Source organism: Nipponia nippon, unplaced genomic scaffold (assembly GCF_047370975.1).
Source record: "Nipponia nippon isolate SJK-2023a ecotype South Korea unplaced genomic scaffold, ASM4737097v1 scaffold_9, whole genome shotgun sequence".
Lineage (NCBI taxonomy): Eukaryota > Metazoa > Chordata > Aves > Pelecaniformes > Threskiornithidae > Nipponia > Nipponia nippon.
Window position 1 is genome coordinate 8,534,089 of NW_028262413.1, and position 26,400 is coordinate 8,560,488.

Genomic DNA, 26,400 nt, shown 5'->3' on the forward strand with positions numbered 1-26,400 from the left:
AATATGTGATTAAATGCAAAAGAAAGGACCCATAGGTAAAATGCAACATTAGTTCAAACCAAAAATCTGAACAATGCATAAACAGGCACAACAAGGAGGGTATACGGTGTGCATCCTGAATTACTTGGAAAAGCCAGCCCTCGTGTTAATATATCTGAAGAAAAGCAGTTTGGAGAGGTCAGTGCAGAGGTGTCTGAAACACCTTATGGTCTGACAAGCACTACCTGTTCCCTCTTACTAATATAGACGGAAAATCTTTTCATCTTTAAGAGGTCTAGCCCATAGAAAGTGTCAGTAAAATTAATCTTAATCATCAGAGGAAAACCTGCAAATCCCTAGCTGCCAGCCATCACATCTCCTGGAAGACGGCGCCCATCGCCTGTCTCTGCAACTGAATCCCTGTCATCAAGAGCAACTGGCAGCAGTGGAAGAATCCACAAGATCCACAACAGAGAAGATGCTATTTCAAGAGGACTTCTGTGGCTCTGATGTCTCCAAAACTTAAGTCACCTAACCATGAAGGGCTCATGACTCGCTGTGAGAGACTGTCTTTGCTGAGATACTAATTTCTCATGATCTCTCGGGTGCAAACTGAAGTTCCACCATATTAAGCAGAGGAAATGTTCCTTCAACAAGGGGGAAAAAAAAATAATCACCTCATCAGGCAGGGGCCCTCCTTGGTAGGTCATCCTCCAGGGACTGAAATTCCTACAGAACTACAGTTTCTTCTGACTGTAATATTAACAATTAAGCAAACTAATTTTCAACTTTATGCTGCAAGTTAAGTTTAGCTAAAAGGAATTACTGTAGGCTGAGTGAAGTTATTGAGCATTCCCAGATCTCAAAGGTCTTGTGCCACACAGAGTCTTCTGGGGGGAAAAAAAGAGGTACCTCCACACTAGCTAGCTAGCTGGGAATAATCAAAAAATACTCAAGGCACTGGCAACAGCTGAATCTACAATTTCCTTTCACTTTTCTACTTATTTGGGGAGGGTATGATCTTAATTATGTTCAGAAAGATAATAGTCCAGAACAGAGCATGCACGAATACCAACCCCTTGGTTGAACTAGACTAACAGCACATGGGCAGATCCAGCTCAGGGATCAGGTACCTGTTCTGTTCCTGCAGCCTCTCTAAATTGTTGGGGGTTTTGGTTTGGGTTTTTTTTGTTTGGGTGTTTTTTTTGTTTTTTTTTTAATCCTTTCTCTTCTTTGGATTTGAAATTCAAAATAGCTGCTAAAGAAAACTGAAGTCAAAACTATTCATCCACTCAAAAATGACCTCTGTAACGCTTATCTCATTCCCTGCTAACTAACCTCACTCATAAATCTCATTAGGGCTCTGATGAGTGGAAGGGCTGCATAAAAGACAGGTGAAAATGAGAATAAGGTAGATAAAAGAAAAGTGCTGAAACCCTGGGAACAAATTGTCATTGATAAAAAAAATACAAAAGCATTTTAATATCTAAATGTAGGGTAAAAATTAAACTATTTCAAACACAACAAGACCTGAAACACTCCATCTTTTTTCTTTGCTCTTAATGCCATGGGGATATAGTTAATGAGGGGTGCATTGGCCCAACAGTAATGCCAAGTCCAACAGCACATATAGAGGATGGCTTCCTCCTCTAAAACGAGGAGCCACTTGACCTAAAAGGGAGACATCCATTAGGTATAGGGTGCACAGCAAGTCTGACTCCAAGAGGAAGTTCCTTGCAATGAAGCCATGCTAGAGCAGTTCTTGAAGGACAGCAGCCCGTGGAAAGGACCCACGCTGCAGCAAGGGAAAAGTGTGAGGAAGAAGGAGCAGCAGAGAGGAACTGTGATGGACCTGCCACAGCTGGGGGAGCGGGGCATAGACGAGCTGGGAATGATGGAGTGAAACTGAGCCTGCAAAAAAGGGCCTGGTGGTGGGGAAGGCATTCAAATTTGTCTTTGTTTCTCAGCATCCAAGCCTGTTTTAATTGGCTATAAATTAAACTAATTTTTCACCAAGTGGACTTTGCTTACCTATTACCATCATAGGCAAAACAATCTTCCTGCCTTTATCTTGACCTACAAGCTTTTTAATCTTATTTTTTCCCCTTGTCCTGTTGAGGAGGGGGAACAAGAGAGCAGTGGGGGGGGCATATGGCAGCCGGACAAGGTCAACCCACCACAGGGCTGCAGTGCGGATACCTGTTCCAACATGGTCTCCCCATGGGCTGAGGGGAAACGCCTGCTTTGGCAACCTGGAGGTCCTCCTCCCCCTCCTCCTTGTCTGACCCGGCTGCTCGCAGGGCTCTTTCTCACACTTTTCTCCTCACCTCTATGCAGCATTTTGCTCTTTCTTAAATACATTTCCACAGCAGTGCCGCCAGCAGCGCTGAGGGGCCCAGCCATGCCCGGCATGGGGGCCTGGGAACCTTCCGGAACCAGCTCTGCCTGCAGGAGGCAGCCCCAGCCTCTTCTCACAGAGGTCACCCCTGCAGTCCCCCACCGCCAACACCTTGCATCTAAAATCCAGTGCACAAATATACCATCATGAATAAGAGCAACATCCCTGTTTCCCAGAACCACAGCACTATATTTCTGCAAACTCAGAATTCACCTCACAGAACTGTGGCGTTCTGACAGGCCGCAAACTGTCAAACTCCTGCTACAGCCATCGCCGCGGCAAGGACAGACTCCATTACCCAATAACTTTCTGTCACACAAGGCAGAGGTGAGAGCCGAGGTGACCTCCTCCGTGTAAAGAGAAACCTCTAAAACAAGGGGCAAACCATGGTCCCGCTGGCTGGGACCATCCGCCCCATCCATGGCCGCCACAGATTTTCCTTTTGTGCAGACAGAGCAGCCCCTGCTGATCACCTGCACCCACTTCAACAATCTCTGGAAAAAATGACTCACACCTGGAATTAGAACCAATGAATCTGCCAGAAAGGGCTTTATTTTTCCCCCCATAAAACATTACCAAGAGCCATGGACTCCCAATTCAGCCAGGAATAGGCCTAAGTTTACGTTTGTGAGCAATGCCACAGAAGGCAGTCACCTGCAGCATGGTCATTGTGTCTCCTGATTTACAACTGAAAATGAAACAGAAACCCTCACCTTTTTTTTTTTTTAAATGGGTTTTTAGTTTTACTGTTGAAATTCAAGGAAAGTGTTCTTCTTCCTTCTCTGTGTACTGCAACCATGATGTGATTTGCTGAATGCATTTATAAAAGACAAACTCTCAAAGAAAAAAAAAAATCAGAGGGGAAAAAAAGTAAACAGGCACTCACACACGTATGTTCTTAACCAGGTCTATTTGTGGGAGTTTAATGGATTTGGTATTTCCACCAAGCATCAGCAAAGGGATGAGACATCCCATTCAGGCATATAGGGCTACTGAATCAGAGGACAGTATCAGCAAAATAAACAAACATCTGTTCCCACTATTTGAGGGCTTTTCACAGACACTGGGACTTGTGACCCTGCCATTATGGCCACTTCACTCACTGGGAGAAAGCTAAAATATTGCAGTACTCTCGGTAGCCTGGAGGGAGCAAATGTAAATGAACGGCGTCTTCATGGCTTGCCCCATTTTGACACCACCCATCGCTGAGGGAAGCGTCCAGAGAAGGCATAATGCATTATACAGAGACCGCGTGCAAGCTGTCACTTGAGGTTTTCCTTCTCTTTATGCTCACTAGAGCTTGCAACACATTAACCTGTTTTGACTCCTTCCCTCCTCATCAACTCAGTTCCTTTCAAGCATGTTGTTGCAAACAGAAACCACAAACTATGCCGAAGATGCTCCTTAGAGCCTCATCTTCTCAAGAAGGTTTTCCCACTCCACATGACGCACAACTTACACAAAGCAGTAACACACATGTGCGAAGGCAGAGTGAAGCCGAGCACCGGTTCCCACTCCTGTGGGGAAGCACGTGCCCACTTGACCGGGTGTGCTACTGAAATATCTTAACAAAAGAGGCAAGGTTAAAAGGGGGCACTGCAGGCATAGATGATAGCCATGTTCTTGCTCTCACCATGTTCTTGCTCTCACCATTGAGAGGAAGAAATCACACTTCTCTGCAAAGGCAGCCTTGCTCCTTGCCAAGGTAGCCTTGCTCCTTGCCAAGGTAAAGCATCCTGCCCTTGCTTTAACTCCCATGTGTAGAAGGAACAGGGTAGTGAGCAGATTTAATCATAGCCCAAAGGATGACAAACAGGCATCATGCAGAAAATGATTACAAACGTGCCATCCTATTTTGACAGCAGTAGTGTTGCCATCTTAAGTTTTTCTTCTTTGCTGTAAAAACAATGGTTTTCACCCAGCTCCAGACAGCTAGTCCCATGGGGTTCTCAACCTTTGCGGCTTAAAAAGCAACATCAGACTAAAGTTCATGAACACAGCTAGAAACCATAACGTGTCTGTCCACTGAAGGGTTAAATCATAGCAGAAAAGGAAAAAAAAAAATCCAAAACACAGATTCAGATTTCCCACAGCTGCTTTCAAGTTCCACTCTCCTCCCCTATTTAAAAGTCTATTCCACTATTTTTTAATCATAACAAAAAGATCAAACACAACACTGTCTTAGTTTTAAGAATTATTTTGATTTAAAGGCCTTCATAAGCCAGTGCATAATTATACCAGAGAGAGGGTGATTTTTTAATTTTATCTTTTTTTAAATCAATACAATTACACTAGTTATAACCCCTAATGTAAATGCAGGGATAGTGGTAGGAAGGTGCCTTATACTGCTAATAGCCTATTCCCCTTCTCACGAGAGAGCCAGACTGCTGTAAGGCAGCATTAGCACACTACAGCTACCCCCGTATTAGTGTTTCATGGCTATATTTATAACAACGGTACCGTTAACTCAGATGGAGCCAAAGCCAGGCAACCCTCTAGTTTGCTTTTTACTCCTCATCAAGGCAGCAAACTGACTGCCAGCCCAATGTTAGGAAAACCTCCTGTGTCACCGCAGCTCCAGGCTGGGGTCCAGGGTAGCAGGGTGGTGCCAGCTGAAGCCCTCTGCCCGGCCGCAGCGGTGCTGGCCCAGCTCCACTCCTGTTATGGGGTTGTATTTCACCAAGGGCAGGGCACAAGGGATGAAGGGCCAGAAAAAACCCGTACTGATAAACATCTGGTTTGGCAGCACCGGCAATGCTCTAAGAGCAGAGTACACCACACGGGCATGTTGGCAAGGGGCTGCTTTTACACACCTGGCTTCTCACATCACGCTTGCATGCCCAAAATGGATAACACAGATGGGCCTCGCAGCCTGTGTCCAGCGACCCTTCCCTGTTCAGCAGGGCATTTCGACATGTGTTTAACTTTAAGCTTGTACTTTAATCCCACCGATTTAGATAGGACTTAATTACATGCTTGAATACTTTTCTCAGCTGGGAGAAATGTAAATACATATTTAATATGGTTTGATGAACTGGCACCCAAGACAAATAAGACCTGTTTTGCTGAGCTAATGTTGGGACTCGATCATGTAAAGAAACACACCTTAGGGAAAGATTTCTACCACTACATGTGAAGGTCCTTTTCTTCACCAGGTATCTGCCTATTTCAAGCTGGACGTGCAAATATGTCCACCTCGTACTTTGAGTAGAAAAATGCAAAAAACTGAAAAAGACTTTTCCAGGTGTCCCGCAAGAGATGCGGGAAAATAGGCATAAGCCTGACTGTACAGCCAGGAACGCTCCACACATTGCACTGACTGGTGTCTGCAACACAGAGATCGTCACTGGGCTTCAGCTACGCCCCCAGGATGCAAGAACTAAGCAAAGATTTTAGCATCTAATCTGGCTGAGTACTCCATAGGATTATGTTGTCCATTAAAATCAGGTGCTCCCTTCATTTGGTTGCAATCAGTACTGCCAAAGCAAGAAGTCTGAGAGCAAAAACACAGAACAAGCTATTAGAGATGAAATTAGATCACTAGGACCAGGAAAGGAAATAAAAATATTATTTAGGTTTGTCATTTTATTCATGGGACATCAAAATGAAAACATAAAACAAATCCCAATACCATATGACAGAAATACATATTATTGCATCGCTCATATGACAGTAATACAAGTAATACAGACCATAAAGCTGAGAAATCTGCAGAATAGCTTTAAATATAACTGAGATTTCCCATTTTATTGGGCAACATCATCTCCATTTAGAACTAATACACCACGCGAGAAACTGCAAATAAAGCAGTTCTGCAGAACTCAAATTTATCTTTTATTTTTAAAAAAGTTATACAATGACGCTGTTTTAAAAAATAAACCAATAAATAAAACCCCACATCTGTTGCAATTGTATCAGCTTGCAAGATTTAATTTTGTTGGCAGTGACATAAGAACTCTGGGCATGCATACCACTAAAATAATGAAATCCAGCTTTCATCCATCAGACAAAAAAAGGAAAAAGAAAAAACAAAACCACCCAACAAAAAACCGATAACAATGAAAGCTGGTGCCCCTCAGTGGAACCACTGATTTAATAGAAACCATGTTTCTGTGTTGCCTACAGCCAGGAGCAGATGAAAGACACTTGTGCTATTAGTTAACAAGTGGTCATTTAATCTCCCCTGACAAACCCTCCTTTGCCATTTCAGGTTCTCTTGTTACCACTCGATGTTTGAATGCCTTGTTCGAATGTGGGCCCAGCTCTGCACAGATCACACAAGTCTGCATTCCTAGCAAGAATGCAGATCCCTTCACTTACGCCAGTAAAACTAGTGAGTACTTTACTGACTCACAGCAGTATTTTCTTCTATTTTTTCAGGAATTTAATACAAGGATGATCTTAGATTTATGCTCTAGGAAAAAGTCCTTATTACTGTATACGTGAGGCTTCCAGTACACGGGAGGTACACGATCTGCCTCACCTAAATCCACTACCTGAGTGGCTCCAGGATACAGACACTGGAAAATGTTGTTATAAGATAAAAATTCACCACAAATCTACTCCATGCGACTTGCTCCATGCCCTTACGACACAGTAAATGTCAGGCAGCTCACCTTTTTTCAAAGACCAAGAAGTTATTTTGATTTATCTCCTATTTACCTGAAAGTAAGGACTTAAACATGCGCAGCTTTTCAAGAGAGCATGGCGCACAGGATGTAAGCACATGCTTAAAATACAGATAGGCTAAGCGAGGCAAAACCATGTTCATCAAATTACATGCTGTGCAATATTCTCTTCAATGCTTAGAGCTGATGTTAACCCTGAGCTTGCAATACAGGTTTTGACTTGCAAAGCATCCTTTGTGATTACAGCCTTGTCAGAATTAAAATAGGCAGCATGTGATCTCTAACTTGAGCCTCCAAATAGGTCTGGCTCTTAGTTCTTGCCCTATTCTTAACTTCTGAGAAGCCTCATATTATAGCAATGTGTAATTTGTAATACTTGCATTTAAACTACATCCTCTTAAAAGGGAGGTTATATTATGCCTTGCAAGTACAATTCATGAGATAAAAGAAGAAAAAAAAAAAATCATCTCTTGCTTCCCCCCTCCCCTTATCTAATCACTTCATGAAAAATTACTCAAAGGCACCTTTAAGGCCAAGGAACACACTCTCTGTCATTTGGTTCCCAGCCATTGACTTTCAAACGGATTGCTGGAAGCAGTGTAAATTTCTTAAATTCCACAACAGTAGCAAGTTACTGAGCCTCCCTTTCATCTCAACTACTCAATTTATGCTCCAGCACACATTACTGCAGATATGACCTCTTCCATCACCAACCAGTGACGTTGCCAGTATTAATGCAAACAGCCTTGCTCTACAGCTACGTGTGAACAAATTGATTCAACTCATCTTGAATTGACATTAGAGGGTCCCAATTAGCCTCTAGAAAGGTTTAGAGGAAGAATTTTTAGCGGTCCTAGACTGAAACAATCAACATTTCTCCTGTCTAGCATTTGTGTTTCAAGTTTGATAGCTCAAATACTGATGATTCACTGTTCAGCCTGCTGCATCAGAAACAATCATATTCTAGATGGGTATCTTCTCTGATTAGTCAGTCAAGTTATAGATACAGGTTTTGGGCACAAATTAGTAAGACATTGGAGCAGAAGTTTGAGTAGTTCAAACCTCCTTTAGCATAGCTCTTAAGAACCTGTCTGCACTGCATAGGTTGCTCACGTGTTTTGCTTAATAGGAGCTTTTAAGAACAAGAATTACTTTATAATTCAAGAGATACTTTTTTTTTTTTTTTTTTTCATTTGAGTATTACTCAAAATCACAAATTAAAGTCACACTGTTGCTCCTTTGCCCCAAGAATCCCATTTGGTATTCATATCTCTAACTGAATGAGCGTCTTTCAGGCAAAGCAGTAAAGACTTATGAAGATGCAACTTGTCTTTCATAAAGAAAAATGCCCAAATTTCCTAAAAGCTGGGGCCCAAGCCATTATGGCGTACTATTGGTCACAGCTTCAGAGGTGGTAGGGTCACACAGCCTGCAGCACATAAAAAATTTCACACTGCACATTGCTCTCTTTTCAATGTAAATTAATGCTACTTTGCAATGCAATTAATAGATGTGCAAATTCAGTTTTTACTCCTACTGTACCTGATGTGAACAATCAGAACGAGCCAATGATACAGTCTTTGCAGTATTTATATTTAAATACAATAGATCCCACAATACCAAGGAGAATGGCCAAAGGCCACAACTTTCAAAGCTGTTGGCATCTCTCACCTCAGCACCCCAAATCCCTGAGGGTTTCCCGCCATCCCTTGGGGTCTAAGGGTCTAAGCCTAAGCAAAACCATCACTGTAATGAGACAGGAGCCAAAGAGGAATATCTATTTCTGTGAACGTAAGACATTTACCTACTGTACATGGCTAAGAGACATCCATAACATCTGTATTCTCCAAAAGAATTTTCACCCAAAAAAATAAAAAAATAAAAAAATAAAATCAGTGTGCAGAAACTACCGCTCACCACGAGAGGGCACTTTTTAAAAACCTAAAGCAGAAAACTCCTACTTAGGAGCAGATGCTCTTCCAGGGAGGGAAGAAAGGGCCGGGGGATGAGGGAGAGAATTGCTCAGGGATAAAGCCAGCATAAAGATTAAAACCCACGAAACATCAATAAGCACTCTCAAGCTTCAGACAGGACAAACATTCATGTGACAGACTGCTCATTTCTTCACTGGCACTGGTGCTCCATGGACAGTAAAGTTACCTTGCATGTCTGCTGTCATCTAGAAATGTCAGCTGCAATTTCAAAATGCTTACAAAGTCAACTCTGCGTTTCTCTTCTTAGCAAGTGAATGATTTACACGCAGTTAAATTGCACTCAAAAGTACCAATATTAAAATATTCTAGGAAATGAAGCATTCGCCTTTCCCCCTTAAACCCCAGAATAACACACGCTACCCTGCCAGCTTTATTTCTGGGCTGCATTTGTCAAGAAGAACACGCTGGAAACCTACTGCAGACAGAGCAGAAGTGCTTTTCTGTTCCAAATGCTGCACGTTAGCTGAGAAAGCAGATCTGCAGAAAGGTCATTATTTCGTATTAGAGGTCTGTAAAAGTATCTTGCATAGGTTCAGACCTCTTTTGCTACAATTCTTTTAAACATAGAAGACAGTCCATCACCTGCTTTAATAAATACTGGATTATAATGCAGCCACTGAAAGCTATAAGGATATATTTTTTCCTTTATTCACAATTCTGTAGATCATAAATATTAGCATTTCCACAAAACTTTATGAAAAATATTACAAGCAAAATATATTCCTTTACAACACAATATAAAATTACATGTTATTTTGACAAGTTGCTGGGGAATACATCAAGTATATTCAACCTGAAAGGAAAAAGTATATTTTATTTTATTTCAACCCTTTTAAAAGCACACATGATTCAAACACAGGTCCAGTTATCATCCTTTTTTCATTAGAGGGAAAACAGTAATATTTTTCCCTGGCAAACGCATTTGTTCAAAAAGGGAGCAGCCTACTGGCTCCAATACCTTACTCCTTACTCCATGTCATCCCATTCAGGGTTTTCCACATCAATTTGCCTGCTAATATACCTTTTGAAAACATTTCAAAGGAAACTTGCTCTCCTTGGTCGCTCTCAGATTTCTACAAGCCTGACATCAGGACTGTGTATAATGAAACAATTAACAATGACTCTTTTCTACTCCTTGCCACCACAAAGCCTGTTGATAATAAAAACTCAGCATTTGTGTCAGACCTTCTTTATATTGAAATATTGCTGTGTACAACACTAAGGAAACCAGCCATTATAATTCAGACTGCAAGGAAATGTGATGAATTCAGCGGGACTTCCACACCAGAGCAGTCATTCAAACACATATTGGCAGAACCATGAACCTAAGCCAAATATATATAACAGTCCCATTAATGCTGAAATTATCTAGCAGCAAAGGGGTATGAGAAGCAACATCTGGCTGGCAAAGATAGAGGGCTGATGCTCAGTTATTCCTTAAATTGAGGCTACCCGAGGACACTTTTTTCTCCCCCACGCTAGACCCAGGGGCACAACAAAAACCGTCACAAGAGAGCCTGGGGAACGCAACTGCTGTCTGCCACAACTTGCACTTCTCTGTGGGTCATTCCTATGCCAACAGACATCTATGGAAAGCACTTAGCAGCTAAGAAATGCTCTTCAGGTGCTAGGATGCATCCAGATTAGAGGATCCTATGCCACAAAAGGAAGGATGAGTGTTTTCCTTAGTTTTATGAGGTCAGAAAATTATGAATGGAAATATTAAATAGTTTTGCTTCTAAAAGAAAATAAACAGAACAACTAACCAAAATTCCCCCATCATGATCACAGAGCTTATTCACCATCTCCAGAAGATGATGCCATAGCTTACAGGTTATCATCTGCTCTGTCTCTCTTCTGGAGCTCACCGTCTTCCTAGCACATGGGAGCACACAGGTGACATCTGAGGTGACACTTCAGAGACTGGCTCATTAGAAGGAAGACAACGGTTGGATATAGGACTGACCATCGCAGACCAAGTGCACCTCTGCCCCATCTGCTCCAGGAACCTCTGGGGAGGCAAACATCCTCCAGGACGATCGCAACTCCTCCCAGTATGGACTACAAGCCCGAGACCTAGTTAACACCCATCAAGCCTAGACATCAGTCTTGACCTACACACTCTGAACATCCCCCAGCCACCTCTCCCCTTCCCCAGCCACCAGTGTTCTCCCTAATCGCTTGTCAGTGTTTCCCCTTCCCTTTCAGGCTTAACTGACCACAAACTATTTCACCACTAAGCCTACAGACTTCAGGTCTGCAGCAGACCTGGCAGAAGCACTGCTTCACTGCACCTATAAAAAAATCAGAGCTTTCAAACCAGACTTGTTTCAGCCCTAGATTGGCAGTGGCTGATGTCAGGAAAAGGGTTGACAAGCGATACAAGGGAGCCCAAGACCTCTCAGCTAGCTCCAGCTTGACACATTTGGCACCATCTGCAGCAGGAGCAGCCGTGCAGCAAGCCCAGCTCCACTAGACTTCCATCAGGCCTACCACAGTCAGCGGAAACGCCAGTCATATCTCCTTTGGTGGGCATCCTCTAAGCCAGCTTTTGCTCACAGGCTGAGCTCATGTTGCCACACGTGTTTAAGCTGTGCAAGGAAGGATCGTCACCTACTCACATGTTTGTAAAATGACCTTGATGTTAGGCACCCAGTTAAGGTCCCTACACAGTACAGCAACACCTAGCTATGCTGAGTTCAAGGTGTACAGCCCCATATAACTGCTTGCCCTTCTTTCCTGCAAGGGACGGAAGGATTTCTTTGCAAACAATTGCTACTTTATCTAAATAATTAATTAAAAAACCACAACAGTGCAAATGGCATTCACCATTTGGGACCATCACAACAACATCTCACTTCAACAGACCTCAGGCACATGGACAGTAACAACAGTACTGCTCTCATTGCATACTAGCTGCTATACTAGTCTACCCTGACAAAGGAAACTTCCACTTACAGCAAGGCAAATTCAGTGAAATTTATCCACAGAAATATTGCGCTAGATATCGTTTAAAAGATACGATGTTAATATGAACCTCTACAAAAACCTCTGTAGATGGAAGGTGATAGATAAATATAGGTGTAAAAAAAATAATTATAGAGCACGAAGCTCATGTCCCTGTTTGTACAACTTTTGTTGGAACTTCTGAGCTAATTACTGTCTTCTCAGTACACCACACCCAGACTGGGCGGGCAACAGGCATCCTTAATGCTAAAACAAAAAACTGCTTGAGTGGAGACATTTAGCTGAAAACCAAGAGACAGTCCCTGGAGTCACAGTGGTGCTGGCTCCAGAGGGAGCCGCCGTCTCACTTTCGCATCGCCAGCAAGAAGCCAGCACACAGAAAACAGCAACAACTTAACCACCAAAAAGGCTTTCCAATGAAAAAGCAGAGAGGATACAAGGGGAGTCTCTTCTGCATTAAGTGTTGAATGGTGTAATGATGGCTGCTTTCCCAACAATAAGAGGCAGCAATCGTGTGCGCTGTACTATTGTGATCAAAACAAAATAGCATGCTTTATAAAGAGCACACGTAGTTCAGTGTTGCCAGAAGAGAGCAAGTGTGGGTGCATGCACGCATGTATGTGTAGCAAAAGAGTTTACATGCAAAAAAACATGCTATGAGTTCGAAAGCCCCCTTGTTGAAAGAGTCTGCAGAAGAACAAACCAAGCACATACTTCAAAAAAGATAATTGAGAAGAAAAGCAGTCCGTTGGAAAGAGCTGCAAATAAAGATCTAAGAGCATCTTCTACTTGATTCCTCCCAAACACCTGTAACATTTTTTTCATTGAACAACAGAACAAGGCCCCCTTTTGTAATTGCTTGATCTGCACTGAACTTGTACCATGATCAGCTGTACGGTTTCTGATCATTCTGATCATACAAAGCAGATGAGAAATGAGCAGGTTGGGGGGGGGAGGGGGCGCGCGTGTCAGAAAGGTGAGTCTGCACACCTTGACAGGGATGGAGGGTACAGCCATGAGCAAAGACAGAAGTTCATTATTTCCCAGGGGAACAAGTCCTGGAGGAGCAAGTATATCCTCACTGCAGTGAGGAATGGGATCAATCCTTGGGAGATTTATTCAAGGTAGCTGTAAAACAGCATGCTCCATGGGCCACCAAGCTCCCTGAGTGGGTGCTACTGCCTGCACTAAGCTCCATAGCCAGGCATTGATCAGCACCCAAACTAGCTAAACTTTAAAGACCACCAATTTCATCTCCCTAAGGTACAATAACAACTTGGCCGCATTCAAGACACATTCAGGATCACATACCATCCCAAACCTTCCCTAGATTCACTGCCCCTTCTTTGCGGAGGGGAATGGTCCATCTCAAAGCTACATCAACTCTAATCCAGAGCAAACCATTTGCCTTGATCTCTTCTCAGACGTCAAAGTGTGGAGGGGTGGGTGAGTTATGGGCAGACATAGTCCAAATACATTTTCTCTTTTACAGTGGTCCAAGTATGACTGCCAACTAAAATCAAAGTTTTGTGGTTTTCTGTCTGCATAGCAGCAGTCAGCCTTTGTGAGTGGAAACTAAATCCCAGAAATGCACAAGAGTCAGGCTGGCAAATGCTCTGGCTTCCAGCAAAGCAAGAGAGCGCCTTTTGCAGATAATAAAGCAGCGTGACGTAAGTTAGAGAGACTGGTTTGTTTTAACTCTACCTGCTGCATACCATTAAAAAACATAAGATGTGCATCTTTGCTACAGCTCATTCATTGGAAGCCTAATGGACGTAAGTTTAACATATCACTAACCAGGACTTGGCAGAGAAGCACGCTGATTTTCTCAGAGATTGCCAAAGGAGTGCTCCCATTTTATGCTGCATTATATACCAAGGCTGCACAGAGCAGCGGGAGAGGAGTGCCCAGGTGCTCACTTCCAGCAAACATGGTGCATGCCAAAACTCAGCCTCCTCCACTCCTGTTGGCATCAGCCCCTCAAACACCACCTGGTAGCAGGACATCCGTCAGGAGCTGGTTATGGCTAGTGCCCGTTCAGGTGAGACAGGCCAAGCAAAACAGGAACATAATAAACCACATAGACATCATAAGGTAGGAGGTGGTGGCTGCCAGCTCTGCTCTGCCCTCTGAGCGAGTTCAGAGCTTTGCTCACCACCAGCTACTTTATACTCCAAAGGGGAACGCAACGGGAGCACATGCCAGCTTACCAACCATGGGGATGTTCGCCCCTTCCCATGGAAACCCTTGTAGGACAAACAAAGCTCACTAGCAGCTTCACAAGTTGTTCTTTGGTGTCTGTCTCTCACCACTGGCTTAGGCAGGCAAATTGGAAATGCAGCAAAACTGGACCACGTGATGTCCTAACATAAAGCCAACCACCACCTGAAAAACGCTTTGCCTTACCTTCCTTCAGCAGCTCCTCCCACCATATCCACAGCCCTTCTCAACAGGAACATCTCACCAGCAGATCTATTCTGTAAAGGCAGCGTGGCTGACCCCCGGCACCCCTCAAGTACAGCAGCCCAGTTTTGTGTTATGCAATGAAAATGCTTCCATTAGGTACCAAATAGCTGTTTCAGTACTGCTAATTGGTTGCTCACAGGTAAAGATCTACTCTCAAAGAAGAGAGCAGCAAAAAGCACCCTGTGAGCTATGGCTCCTTTAACTGCAGCCTTCCTAGGTCCCCTCTGCAAGAGGGACTACCGCCCCAAACATAGTCTTTTACTCTGGAACAGATCAATAGCTTTGTTTTTCCTCATATTAGAATGCTATTGTGACATAACACTGTTTTCACTGGGAATCTACTAACACTCATTACACCACAATGAGCATTTTGGGCAGAAATTCCATAGAAGAATTGTATTACTGGCTGGATGCATTTACTGTATCAAGCAGAATAAAATCAAAGAAATGCAAGCACATCTGTTTAAATGAAAAGCTGCCTTTGCTCAAGCAAAGAAGATAAAGACAAAAAACATATAAACAGGAAAAACTAATTATAAAAATCAAAATAATTTTGAACAGTCTGGATGGCCATTTGGAAATATATCTCTATTCTTAATGCCTCAAAACGCCTGCTATGTCAAGCTTATTGCCCGAAGAAAGGCTGCTTACAAAGATAACTTTCTTTCATTAATGTACAATAAAGTATTTATATGAAGACATTCCAGACAGAGAGCAAGACTTTTTTCCTCCCTCTACTGCTAACATGCTGTTGAATCAACCTTCCTTAAAAGACATGATCTGCTGAATTAAGGGAAAATTGAGTAGCTCACACAAAAAGAAAGAAAAAAAAAATAAAGGAGGACAAATGAAAAGCTTGGCTTGACATGTTAATCTCTGTTGCTTTAATTATTGTGTTTAATGTCAATTGGAGAAAAAAAGAAATAAAAGACTACAACAAAGCTGTGTGTCCTGGATGCAGCGTGCTCGGCAGGACTTCTGCCAAAAGCACAACGTTTTTATCCAAACAGCTTCTGATTAAGCTTTCCCTCTCCCTTTGACAGTCCTGTGCATTTTCATCTCTTGATTTAGAGCCAAATTAGCTACCCATTCCAAGGGTTAATGCTCTTGACAGTCTTATTATGGTAGCTATCTGCTCAGAGCTGCTATGTGTAAACTTAAACATACAACAAACCTCAGTATGTTATGCCAATACTACATAAAAGAGATAAGATAGTATTTCTTTGACCATGCAAAGTCATTGGTAGCACAAAGAACTGTGGCAGACTTAAGATTTGCTTGTCCTCTGGTGAGCTTAGCTTGGAGGTAAGCAGGATAAATCCTCCACTGCCAGAGTAGTCTCAAGTCTGGCTTCTGGCACTGCAAAGTGACAGGCTGCTACAGGGAACGCATCTTCCACTTGAACCTCCCCATCAATAATCTGAGAGAGAGAAATGCTGGCTACAGCTGAACACTATTTTTGGTTGACTGACAGCCTTAGGCTTAAAAAAAAGGGGGGGGGGGGGTATCAGAAAAAAACCACCTCTCCCTTTGTACTATTTGATCCAGTTTCTTGCAAATGACCCCATTACAGCAGCAGATCTCTGACCAGTACTTCATGCCAGAGGGAATTACATTCATCGCTGCCTCACCTATGTGCATCTTAGAGGCACTAAGAATTACAGCAGTCCTGGAGATAAAACGCTTTAACAAATAACAAACTTGGTACCGTCATCTTCCCTTAAACAAAGGGGAAACCAGTAAGCATAAAACAGAGGGTCAAGTCAACTGGACTGCTCTTAACCAAAACAACTGCAAGCTTTGGCACTGGGTCTGACACTGTGCCAGGGCAGAGAAGTCTCCAAGGCTTTCCATCCTCTCCTTTCCCCATAACTGCCACACGCAGGAGGGCTGACCGCAGCCTGCTCGCTGCACGCTCAGATCGCATCTCTGCAAGGAAGAGCATTGAATCGCAACCCGCTGCACCTTGTCCCCATCTTCAGGCTGGCCAGGGGCTCCTAACCAGCATTTCCTTTGCTCATGGGTTTCCCATGCACTTCAATCAAACTTTGGAGAACAAGAGAGCAGGACAAGGACTGTGCGCTTGCAGCACAGAAAGAGGCAACTTTATGAGCAGTCATTCAGAGAAGAGGTAGAATGAGCAGTCCTTACTTCTTCCCCAACTACCACTACATTTTAAGGGAAAAAGCTTGCAATTTCCACAGCGACACTTCTATCCTACCTCTTGGAGGAAGTCAGCAAAGGATTTCATGAAAGGGAGTACAAAGCACTTTTTGCAGCACCCTTACTTACTAACAGGGTTGTCCTAATTTGGTTTTACAATCAAAGAAATGAGGCAGAGAGGCTACGTCTCACTTGCGTGAGGTTAGCCTCTTCGTGGACTGTCAGACCCAAACCTCTTCCCTGCCCCACAGCCTGTTGCCATCAGCTTACACTACCTTTCAGTCGAGCTGCACAGATTCATTAGTGCTGTAATAGCTTTCTTTATCTAGCTGGTTTTTTTCTGCAGCACATCTCTGAGGCATAAACCAAGCCTGGAAAAATCCTAATTAGTGTAGACAGCACTGCAATGCAATTCACAATGTTAACAGCCTCTAAGTTTTCAGCAGAGAGCGCAGAAAGTGATAAACGCTGGTACACTGAGAACCAATGAAACCTCTGAAAATGCTTGTGGTAGGAAGACCCTATTATATAAGGATTTAGATTCAAAAGACCACAAGGAAAAGCTTTTTATTTGCAATAATATATGTAAAGACAACTGTTACTTTGGCGCTGTGCTTGTCTAAGGGTTTATTGTTAATTAGTTTACATGAAGAAGCAGTAGAGAGTCGAGGGAAAAAAAATGAAAGGTTATTTGCTCTAAATATTAACATTTGTCTGTTAATTTTGATAGAAGCTCATTCACAGACTGTACCACAGTTCAAAGTGAGGATGAGAAAACTTTTCTCTTTGTCTTGCTACACTATGGAATTTGCAAAATGCAGATTATGCCACGTAGAGCAGACACAAATATTGCAACTATTTCTTTAATGTTTCCTTAAGTGTTTCTCATTAAAGCATTGGCATAGGATGGAAAAGCAGCAACATATCACCGAGCTTCAGCCAGAGCTCAGCTGAAGGTCAACCAGCCCCATATAACAGCAATGCAATTCCCACTCTGTTCTGCCAGCTCAGCTTCCCAGGAGCTGGGAGGTACCCAGGCTCCTGACATCCTCACATGGTCTTCCAACCCGGCCTCCGCCTCACTAACATAAAGATGCTTGGCTACATCCCTTGGGAACAGGGAGAGTAGCTTCTGAGAGGGTTCACGGGGCAAGCTGGGTTTGTTCTTGAGCACTGACTGTATTTGAAACATTATGATCTGCGTTCTTAACAGTGAAGACATTATCTGCATTTAAAGTACAGCAAACAGCCTTAGAAGGCAGAGCCACCAACATTTCAGTGCCTGATTTGCAGGGGGTAAGAAATTCACCCTAATGAGAAGGCTTCACAATAGCAAATGAAAGGATAAACTAAGTCCTATTTTGAATGGTTTCACTGTCTTCTCATTACAGCTTTCTGTCTGAAAATAGCTGAAAACGTCAGCACCGTCTGGGCAAGACAAGAAACAATGTCAAGACCGGAAGTCCAAATAAGCAGACATAGCAACTACTCTTAGACCAGCCAGCGCCCATTTTCCTATTGACCGCTTCTTTCCATTAACAGGCAAGACACTGCAGACAGGAAAGAAAACCACATCCATTTGGTAATGCCATATTATAAACCAGCCCAGCCCTTCCTTTTCTACAGGCTGGTCTAGCTGATGGGGGGCGGGGGGAGCAGGAGATCTTATAAGCTTGACATCTTTCACATGCATGTACACCCCCTTCCTTATATACATATATCAAGACCCCCACGAACTCCAGAACAGTTGCAGAGAACAAGGTCAAATGTAAGCCAGTTATTCACAAGCTATTTTCCTTTTGTAGTCTCATAAGCATAAAAGGTGGCAGCAGGTGCTGTCACTAGCAGCTCCCAGCTCAGTTGCAAGGCATATAGCACCCTGAAACAAAGAGTGACCTTGCAGCAGCTTGAGTACAAAAGCATGGAAACCTAGCCCAAAGGAAAAGGCCGTCAGGAGAGATGGGACATGTCTGCTATTGATCAGCTCTGCAACTATGGGCATCTCACTCTCCATCACCACGTCTTTACCTCCTCCTTCTAATTTCCCCAAATCTCTCCCTTTTTTATTTAGATTCTGCAGGAGCATGAGCTTCTGCTGTCCTATGTTCCTGTGAGTGCCTCGACCTCTCCCTGCTAAAAGTACCTACAAGAACAAGGGAAAACAATTTACACACAGTTTAAAAGCAGCTGCTAAATATAGTTACCATTCTTCAATTGTCTTACAAATTGAAATGGAAAAAAGCTCCTAGTTTTTTCCAAGTTACTGAGCTTCTACTGAAGCATAGCAGGAGACCGTTCCCTGTGCCTAGCGGCTTAGTCCGTCTGCCACGAATTGAGACAAGGTAAAAGCCTCAGAAACGGCATAAGCCAAGTATCACAGAGTAGTTTTTGCCTTAATACCAGCAAGCTCTTTAAGATAAGTTAATATTAACACAGAAGATTCTGACAAATGCTACATCTTTTTTCTTTTTAAAAGTCAGTAATGAAAACTGTAAAACTGAGACCCCATTTGAAGAAAAGATGCTGAGAACAAACCGATAGATATCCAAGGGCTGGAATAGACAGACCTTCATTTCGTATTCTTCCTTCTCGCTATACATATGGTGGGGATAAGCCCCTTTACAAGCGTCCTCTCTTCCCGAGACAGTTTTTGAGGCAACAGTAGGCACAATTCCTATGAAGTTCACGAAGATCACTAAAATGATGTTTGCAGCTAGTCCTGGAAGATATTTTATTATATAAGAAAAATACCATCTTAATATTCTATTAAAGATTTTTTCAGAGTCATTGAGAAGACTTTCATGATGCCCAGTGGTCTAATGAAAGAGCTTGAAGCTTTTTTTTTAAAAAGTATTCATTAAAACCCTACAACAATGGCCCTGAAATGAGAGTTTAGTACCACACCAACCTCACTCAGAATTAGCTTCTAATGGGAGCTGTAACAGTGAAGTAGTAGGAAAAAGAAAAAAAGGTCCTGAGGACTAAAATCAGTATCTTTCGATGCACCTCTAGTGTTATCTCAACAAACAAAGCCATGTCCTAGACATCTGACAAACATATACAACGGACTACATACAAGCTGAACCCCATTAGATAAATCCATTAGTCAACTATCAAGACAGTAAGTCTGTCCTCCTGAAGACTTTCTTCGTTTGAAGAACAAATTTACTTTCTCACAGCACATCAGAATTCAGGCTGCTGCTCCACCCAACATCACCTCCTTCACCTCCACACAATGAATGATTTAATTGAGCCAATTACAGAGTTGGGAGTAACTCAAGAAGAGACAAGGACAGTTTTGCTTTGCAGTGAAAGTCTAGAGAGCAGATACTAATGGCACACAGTACCTTTGGACAGGCTAAAAGACTACATGATGTGCCAAGGACCCCACCAGCTCTGAGCTTTCTGTAAGTAAGCTTAAAAAGTCAGGGGGCAACTTGGGGGAGTATTTAAAATGAGAATAAAATAGGTTTGGGCAGCAACAGATGCCTTTGGATATTTCCTTTTAACTATTCCCAATTGATACTACGAATTTTTCATTGACGCTTGATGTAACTCCCGTGCAACACCACGTTGCCTCTCCTATGAGGCTCCAGCACAAGGTGCAATATCCTTCAGAAAGGAAAACATACTGCAAGCAAAGGCAGCAACACTGCTGATGAGGACAGCAGGTATTTCTTCACTGCTTTGGCCGTTTCATTTGACTACTAAAGAAGCCAGAAAAGCCCATGATCAGAGACTGGCTGCCAAAGAGCATCTCCTTTTGAAAAACGTTCACTATCAGTCAACTGAAGAACATGTACGGGAAGAAATTCACGTTTGTGTTTGCCTGTTTAGCCTATAAAAACTGAGTCCTATGACTCAGACATATAAGATTGCTGGCTCTGACTGATCGTAAAATATAGATGCTTCCACTTCAAAGTAAGAAATAGGGTTTGCATCTGCTAGAAGTCAACATCAAATCCAAATAGTTGCCTTGACAGCTCTCCAATGGCAGTTGAGTTCTTCGACCTGTATTACCGACACACAAATCAAACATAAACAGGATTTATTATTCATTTCTACTAACCTTCATTAGCTATTACTTTAGTTTTAAATGGTGTCTAAGGACCAGTATCATCAATCCCTTCACAGCAATAAGTTACCTGAATAAATTATAAGCACAAATTGCTTATGTAAGATATACTTTTGCCTTATTAACACAGGTCAATCTAAATACCTATATGTCTAGTCATAATTTTTTTCTAAGCTTTCTAAGTACATCATGTAATTTATTGCTGCTAAAGAAACCAATGGCTTACCTACACCTTACTCTTTTCTATGAAAAACATTTTGGGGGAATAAGCTAAAACTCTTAATTATATTTGCTATCTTGTTAAATGTCTGTTTAAACAGTCCCTGAATTTAGCATACATCATCTCCTACATAGATATATTTGTTAACCGTGTCCCTTTTTCCCCTTTCTTTGCGCAGCTGACAGCCCAAAGATACGTAAAATCAAATTTGTACTTCTTGCACAGCATGCCCAAGAGATGCCCAAAACCTGGATTTTGGGTTTAACTGTTCAGGCAACAAAGTAGAAAGAAGAACCTGTTTCAGATACAAATACATGGATATTACACATTTCTAATGACTAAACACTACATAAAAGAAACAGCAAGAACCTACATTCTCTACCTCTGACCATTCAGTCTGTACTTCTAAACTGCTCTGCTGTGACAGTCCCATTAGACAGAGCTTGGCTTATGAATGACCACAAGATGTCACTGAAGCCGGTGGAGGCAGGCAATCAGCTCCTAAACATCTTGGGGGTGAAGGAAGTGTTGGAAGAAGGCATGACTTCTGCTCTCCTCAGGAAAGCCCTGTGCATGGAGGTCCATAAGAAAGGAGATAGGGAAGAACCTAAAATCCTCACACCAAAAAAATTACCCATTTCCCCTTCCCAAATGCATGCTAGGGAGCAAAGGAGGAGAAGCCCTGAGCGGAAGCCCACATAAGCCTGTTTCCACCGTTAAAAATATAACATAAGAGGATAAAGAATAAATAAACTGCCAGCATGGCTTATCCCAGGATGAGCTCCAGTTTGCTAAATATTTGTTCCAACACAGATGCAGAACAAGGAAACTAGAGAATACTTACAGAACTCCACATCCATACGCTTGGAGTTACTAACCTGACAATGAGAGTACAAGCATGAACAAAGCTAACACACCTGTATTTCACCCCCTCCAAAGAGGTTAAAGGTCTTAGTACTGTAAATCACACCTTTTTCCTAGCTTTTATGAAACATCCTGATGTTTAATGCTGCTTAATTCCTGTCTCCGCAGTAGAGAGGCTTCTTCATTAATTGTTTTATCATCAGAGAAAGACAGCAATCAGACTCAAGATCATGCCGAGAACCACCAACATCACACAAGCTCCTACCTCTGCGTTTCACCCTTCTGCTGTCATGAATGACACCTCTTCACTCTTCTCACTCTTGCTGCTGTTGAACCTTCTGCAGAACTGACTGATAAGGACCTGACACGAATTTCTTTGGACACAAGATAGAAGTGAGATTTGGCTGAGCACCTCATACACAGGTGGAGATAAGTACCTTCACCTGAAAGAAGGGATGTGTTTGCATCCCTCTTCCTCCCAATCTCTGCTCTCCTCAAGAAAAAACACCAGAAAAATATTGTGTAAGAAACAGATGGAAGAGGCAGGGAGGTAAACCAAAAACAAACAGGTTATTATTTGGCATAGATCTACTCTAGTTCCTAAAAGAATGAATAAAGTAAAATGAGAAGACATTCAATACACCTAACTTCGCCCTTTCACAATATTGGAGTGGTGCCCAGAATTGAAGGAGTGATGAGAGTTTGCTCATATGAGCCAAAAGAAATGGTTTTCACTTGATGATAGTATCCTTTACAGGGTAACAATTACAGTGTTTGCCATGGATCATGTCTAATTCTTGCAACATCTCAGACTGGAAAGAGTTTTTGTTTTTATTAGTTTTGAAAAAGCTCGGCTTCCCTTTCACTCATTTTCCTTGAATGCTCCTTTTCTACCTGGCATTAAATCTCTCTTTGGACATTTACTCAATTAATTTGCCTTAATTAAATTGAGATTACTCCACTTAGGAAGTGAAGTGAACTGAAATCAAATTAAAGCAACTTTAATTTTCAAAAGTGTGCAAACACAGAGGTTTAATGAGGTTTAAATAATCCTTTTTAAATTCACACCTTTAGTTAATTTAATTCAACTTTCCCAAGGATCCTTGTATGGACATGTTCTATGTCAAGACGTATTTGAGAAAAAACAGTGAAGGGAAGAACACCACCTACAGAAAAAAAAAAAAAAAAAAAACAACAAGATAAAGGCAATTCTGGCTACAGATCTTCTCTGCAACAGGATGAGATCACTTATTTTTCTGCTTTTAAGTACCCTGCTAGCAACAAAGGTATGGGGGAGAAGAGGGTGCGTCTGTACACATCCACAGCACATCTTTTCCACCACTTACACAAGAGGGCAGAGCAATGAAAACACAGACCTGAGAACCTTTTGTCAAATGAAGAGGTGAAAAATCATGGGGAAAAGGACACCAACAGCAACCAAGAAACAGGCAAAGATAAATTAAACCTTACCCTAAGGCGAGACAGACTATGACTACCAGCATTTATAGGGACTACTAAAAGAAAATGGCTGGGATCGACATAAAGGAGTAAGATCGTGTAACACTGCTGTGACGATCGTGTCGTTGTGCATGGTCTCATCAGGGTCATCAGGAATCCCTCTGCCCTCCTTCAAGTGGGCAACATGGGCTGTCACTGCCCACGGGGTGAAACCGAGGAGCATGCTAGATATTTTATTTGAAACTCCCCCAAACTACCATGCAAGGCTTGCTAAGTAAGACAAGACAAACGTGGTGCAATATCAGCACTGGAGGTTTTGACCTCCAGTTCTGGTATCAACCCATCTGTTACTAATAGTTGGTTGCAGCTGCAAATCTTTGGTTGACTGACTTCAATATTGCTCCAAACCCTTACCCGTGGTTTGTCTTTTTACTTGTCTTGAGCAGCCTCTTGGCATTGGAAGCTGCTCTCAGTGCTTGAAGGCATGTTCTCTGAAATCTTTTCTAGCTGATTTCTAAAGTCCTCTGGCCATCATTTCTTCTTCTCTCATGCACTCTCCATCTGCCTTCAGACCATAAGATTTGTTTTCCTCTCTCCAGGGATATCTGCTCTTTCTCAATGCGTCTGAAGACACCCCACGTGTGCAAACCGTGGATGCTTGTGACCCCATGTTTGCAGGCTGGTGCGTGCCCGAGCTCGCGTGTGGTTTCCCCACCAGCGTGTCCATCTGCAATTCATCCCACCCGAGAAGCACTGATGACGGACATGCTCCAACAACCCACTACACATCTGCAGAGAGTGACACGTGCAGGGCTTGCCAGTTCAGACAGCACTTGCCAACAGCTAACACAGGCACGAGTATTTAATGTCACTATTTTCCCACACCTCTACACTTTTTTTTAAAAAAAAGAGGTAGCATTTAAAAAAAGATCCAGCATTCCAGAAAGGTTGTGAGCTCAAGCTGGCAGAACGCACGGTGCAGAGCCTGGCCCTGGCCCTGCAGCTGCGCACACTGGTGCTGGAATGCAGCAAGACCCCAGCAGCCTGTGCGTAGTCAGGTGTGTGTCCACGCTGGCACAACTGCATGCAGATCCATCATCATCTGTTGGGATTTTACTGTCCTTCTTATCACTACCAGGAGCCCTGGCAGAGCCATGCGCTGCACAGCCTGCAGAAATCAGTGAGACTGCTTACGCACATGCTTATGCGCTGCTCTGAGTCAAGGCTTAAAAGCAAATGCGTGCCTGAGTATGAAATAAATCTATTTATGGTACTGGAAGCTGTGCAAACTACACACATTTGCTACCTCTTCACTAACTCAAACTGCCATTATGCGCAGATTAGGCACTGACAGCAAAATAAAACTCTAGAGTTTTCATATAAAGACTGTCACAGACTAATTCAAAGACAATTTCAAATTAGGCAAATAAATCCCTGTCCAAACTTTCCTTCAAATATAATGAATCGCTGGTTTAGCTCAGGCATTCACATTTTCAGCTCAAAGCGGCAGAGAATTTTTTTCTTCCCCCTCCCTCTCCGAATGTAACAAGCCACTGAAACACAAGGCTTATGACTGAGTCTCTTGCACCTGCATAATCCTGCTCATCACTAATATGAGCTGTAATTTAAGTTCTAGAAAAAATAAAGACTGAAGGGTGGGTAATAAAATAGCATTCAGGACAAGACAAAAATGCTCAGCCCTTAAGTAATCCCAGATCACCGCTTGGATTCACAGACCCTGGCAGGAATAGATTTCTAGCAAGCCGAGGGCACTGGGAATGAATTTCCCTTCTCTCCTCAGCACAAAAGGCAGAGGCACAATCAAATTGTACCAACAGCAGAATTTACACCGGGAAACCACCGGGAGTCAGTTAACTGTGAGATTGTGAAGAAAAATAACACTTGTTAACAAAGCAATTAAAAGTAGCTCTCACCAGCGTTCAGAGTCCTTTGCAATTTACTCAAAACAAACATGTTTTCCTAAAAAGAAAACAAAACAAAAAAAAAAAATCAAAACCCCTTAACCTTCAACGCAAGCTCATTACTCCTTCTGGGTTCTTCTAAACCAAGCGCTTGCAGGGTATTTTGCAGCTCTGTAAAACTTGCGCTTTTACATTCACGCGTAGATCTCTCCCTTACAATGACTAGGATAAATAAAAACATATTTTGCTGTAATTTCCAATCAGGATCTCAAACACTTTGCAAATGTTCAGGAAGGCAGGGAAGGGTCAACCTTGTGCTCACACGGAGTTAGGCACATGGAGATGCTCCAAGTCATCGCCACCTGAGCGCCTCCCAGGGAACGAACAGTGGGGTGGAAAAGCATCACATGTGATTTCACAGGTGGGAAAATAAAATCAGATTTGTTCAGACTTTTATAGGAGGCCAATGAGAGCTAGAAAGGGCACTGAGCTCTCTGCACAGAAGTCAGCCAAGATGCTTTTCTGAACTAAAAGCAGCATGGCGGCACCTTGTCAGCAAAACTGCCCCTCAGGCCAGCACCGACGGCTGGCTGCGTTTCACTCGCCGCCCTGGGACCTGCACCGCAGCAGAGCCTGCTGAATCCTACCGCAGCTGCCTCCTCCCCCAGCGCACGGCAGAGACGCCACAGCAAAGCCCTCTTCGCCGGGCAGCATGTGCATTTTGGTGTGAAATGCATCACTGCGGGGAAAGCAGCCAGGCTTCCCTGCCCAGCTGAGAGCTTTCAGGGCTTTCTGGCAACACCAGCCAGAATCATCTTGCGGTGAGGCAAAGCCAGGCGTTTCAAGATGGGAAAGAGCTCCCAGCCAGACAGGATTGCTTTGGTCCCAAAAGAAAGCAATGCTTGGTGCATTCTCCTGGCTAACACGTTGGTGCCGCAGTGCTCTCCATTTCACAAGAAAAACCTCCTGCAGAAGGGAGGTGAAAGAATAGGGCTGTATCAGACCACACAGGACTAAAGACGGCCTGAGCAAGGGCCATGTCACTAGAAACCAACTCTTTTCATAAGGAAATGAAAGTTAGCAAGTCAAGGGGGGGGAACAAAAAAAATAATACAAAATATTTATTTTTTTTTTTAAATCTATACGTAGTAAATAAAAATCAGCAGCTTCTGCAAATTGCAGAGAGGATGCTGGTAGCAGCACAGGGGCAGTTTCGTGACCAGCATTCATCATCTTCCAGCAAACACCTCTTTGCTTTTCAGACAG

General features: G+C 42.9%; 1 protein-coding gene across 25 annotated transcripts in view; it reads right to left on the bottom strand.

The window, feature by feature from the left end:
- MAGI1 (membrane associated guanylate kinase, WW and PDZ domain containing 1) overlaps window positions 1-26,400 on the bottom strand; it is a 359,795-nt gene that overhangs the window by 243,054 nt on the left and 90,341 nt on the right. Inside the window, exon 1 of one of the 25 annotated variants that reach the window (XM_087743423.1) lies at window positions 25,147-25,188. The exons of the other annotated variants lie outside the window; for them this stretch is intronic. Coding sequence (XP_087599549.1) covers window positions 25,147-25,186 — 40 coding nt within the window. The 5' untranslated portion in view covers window positions 25,187-25,188. Of the gene's footprint in view, window positions 1-25,146; window positions 25,189-26,400 lie in introns of those variants that run through there. 25 annotated transcript variants of the gene reach the window in all.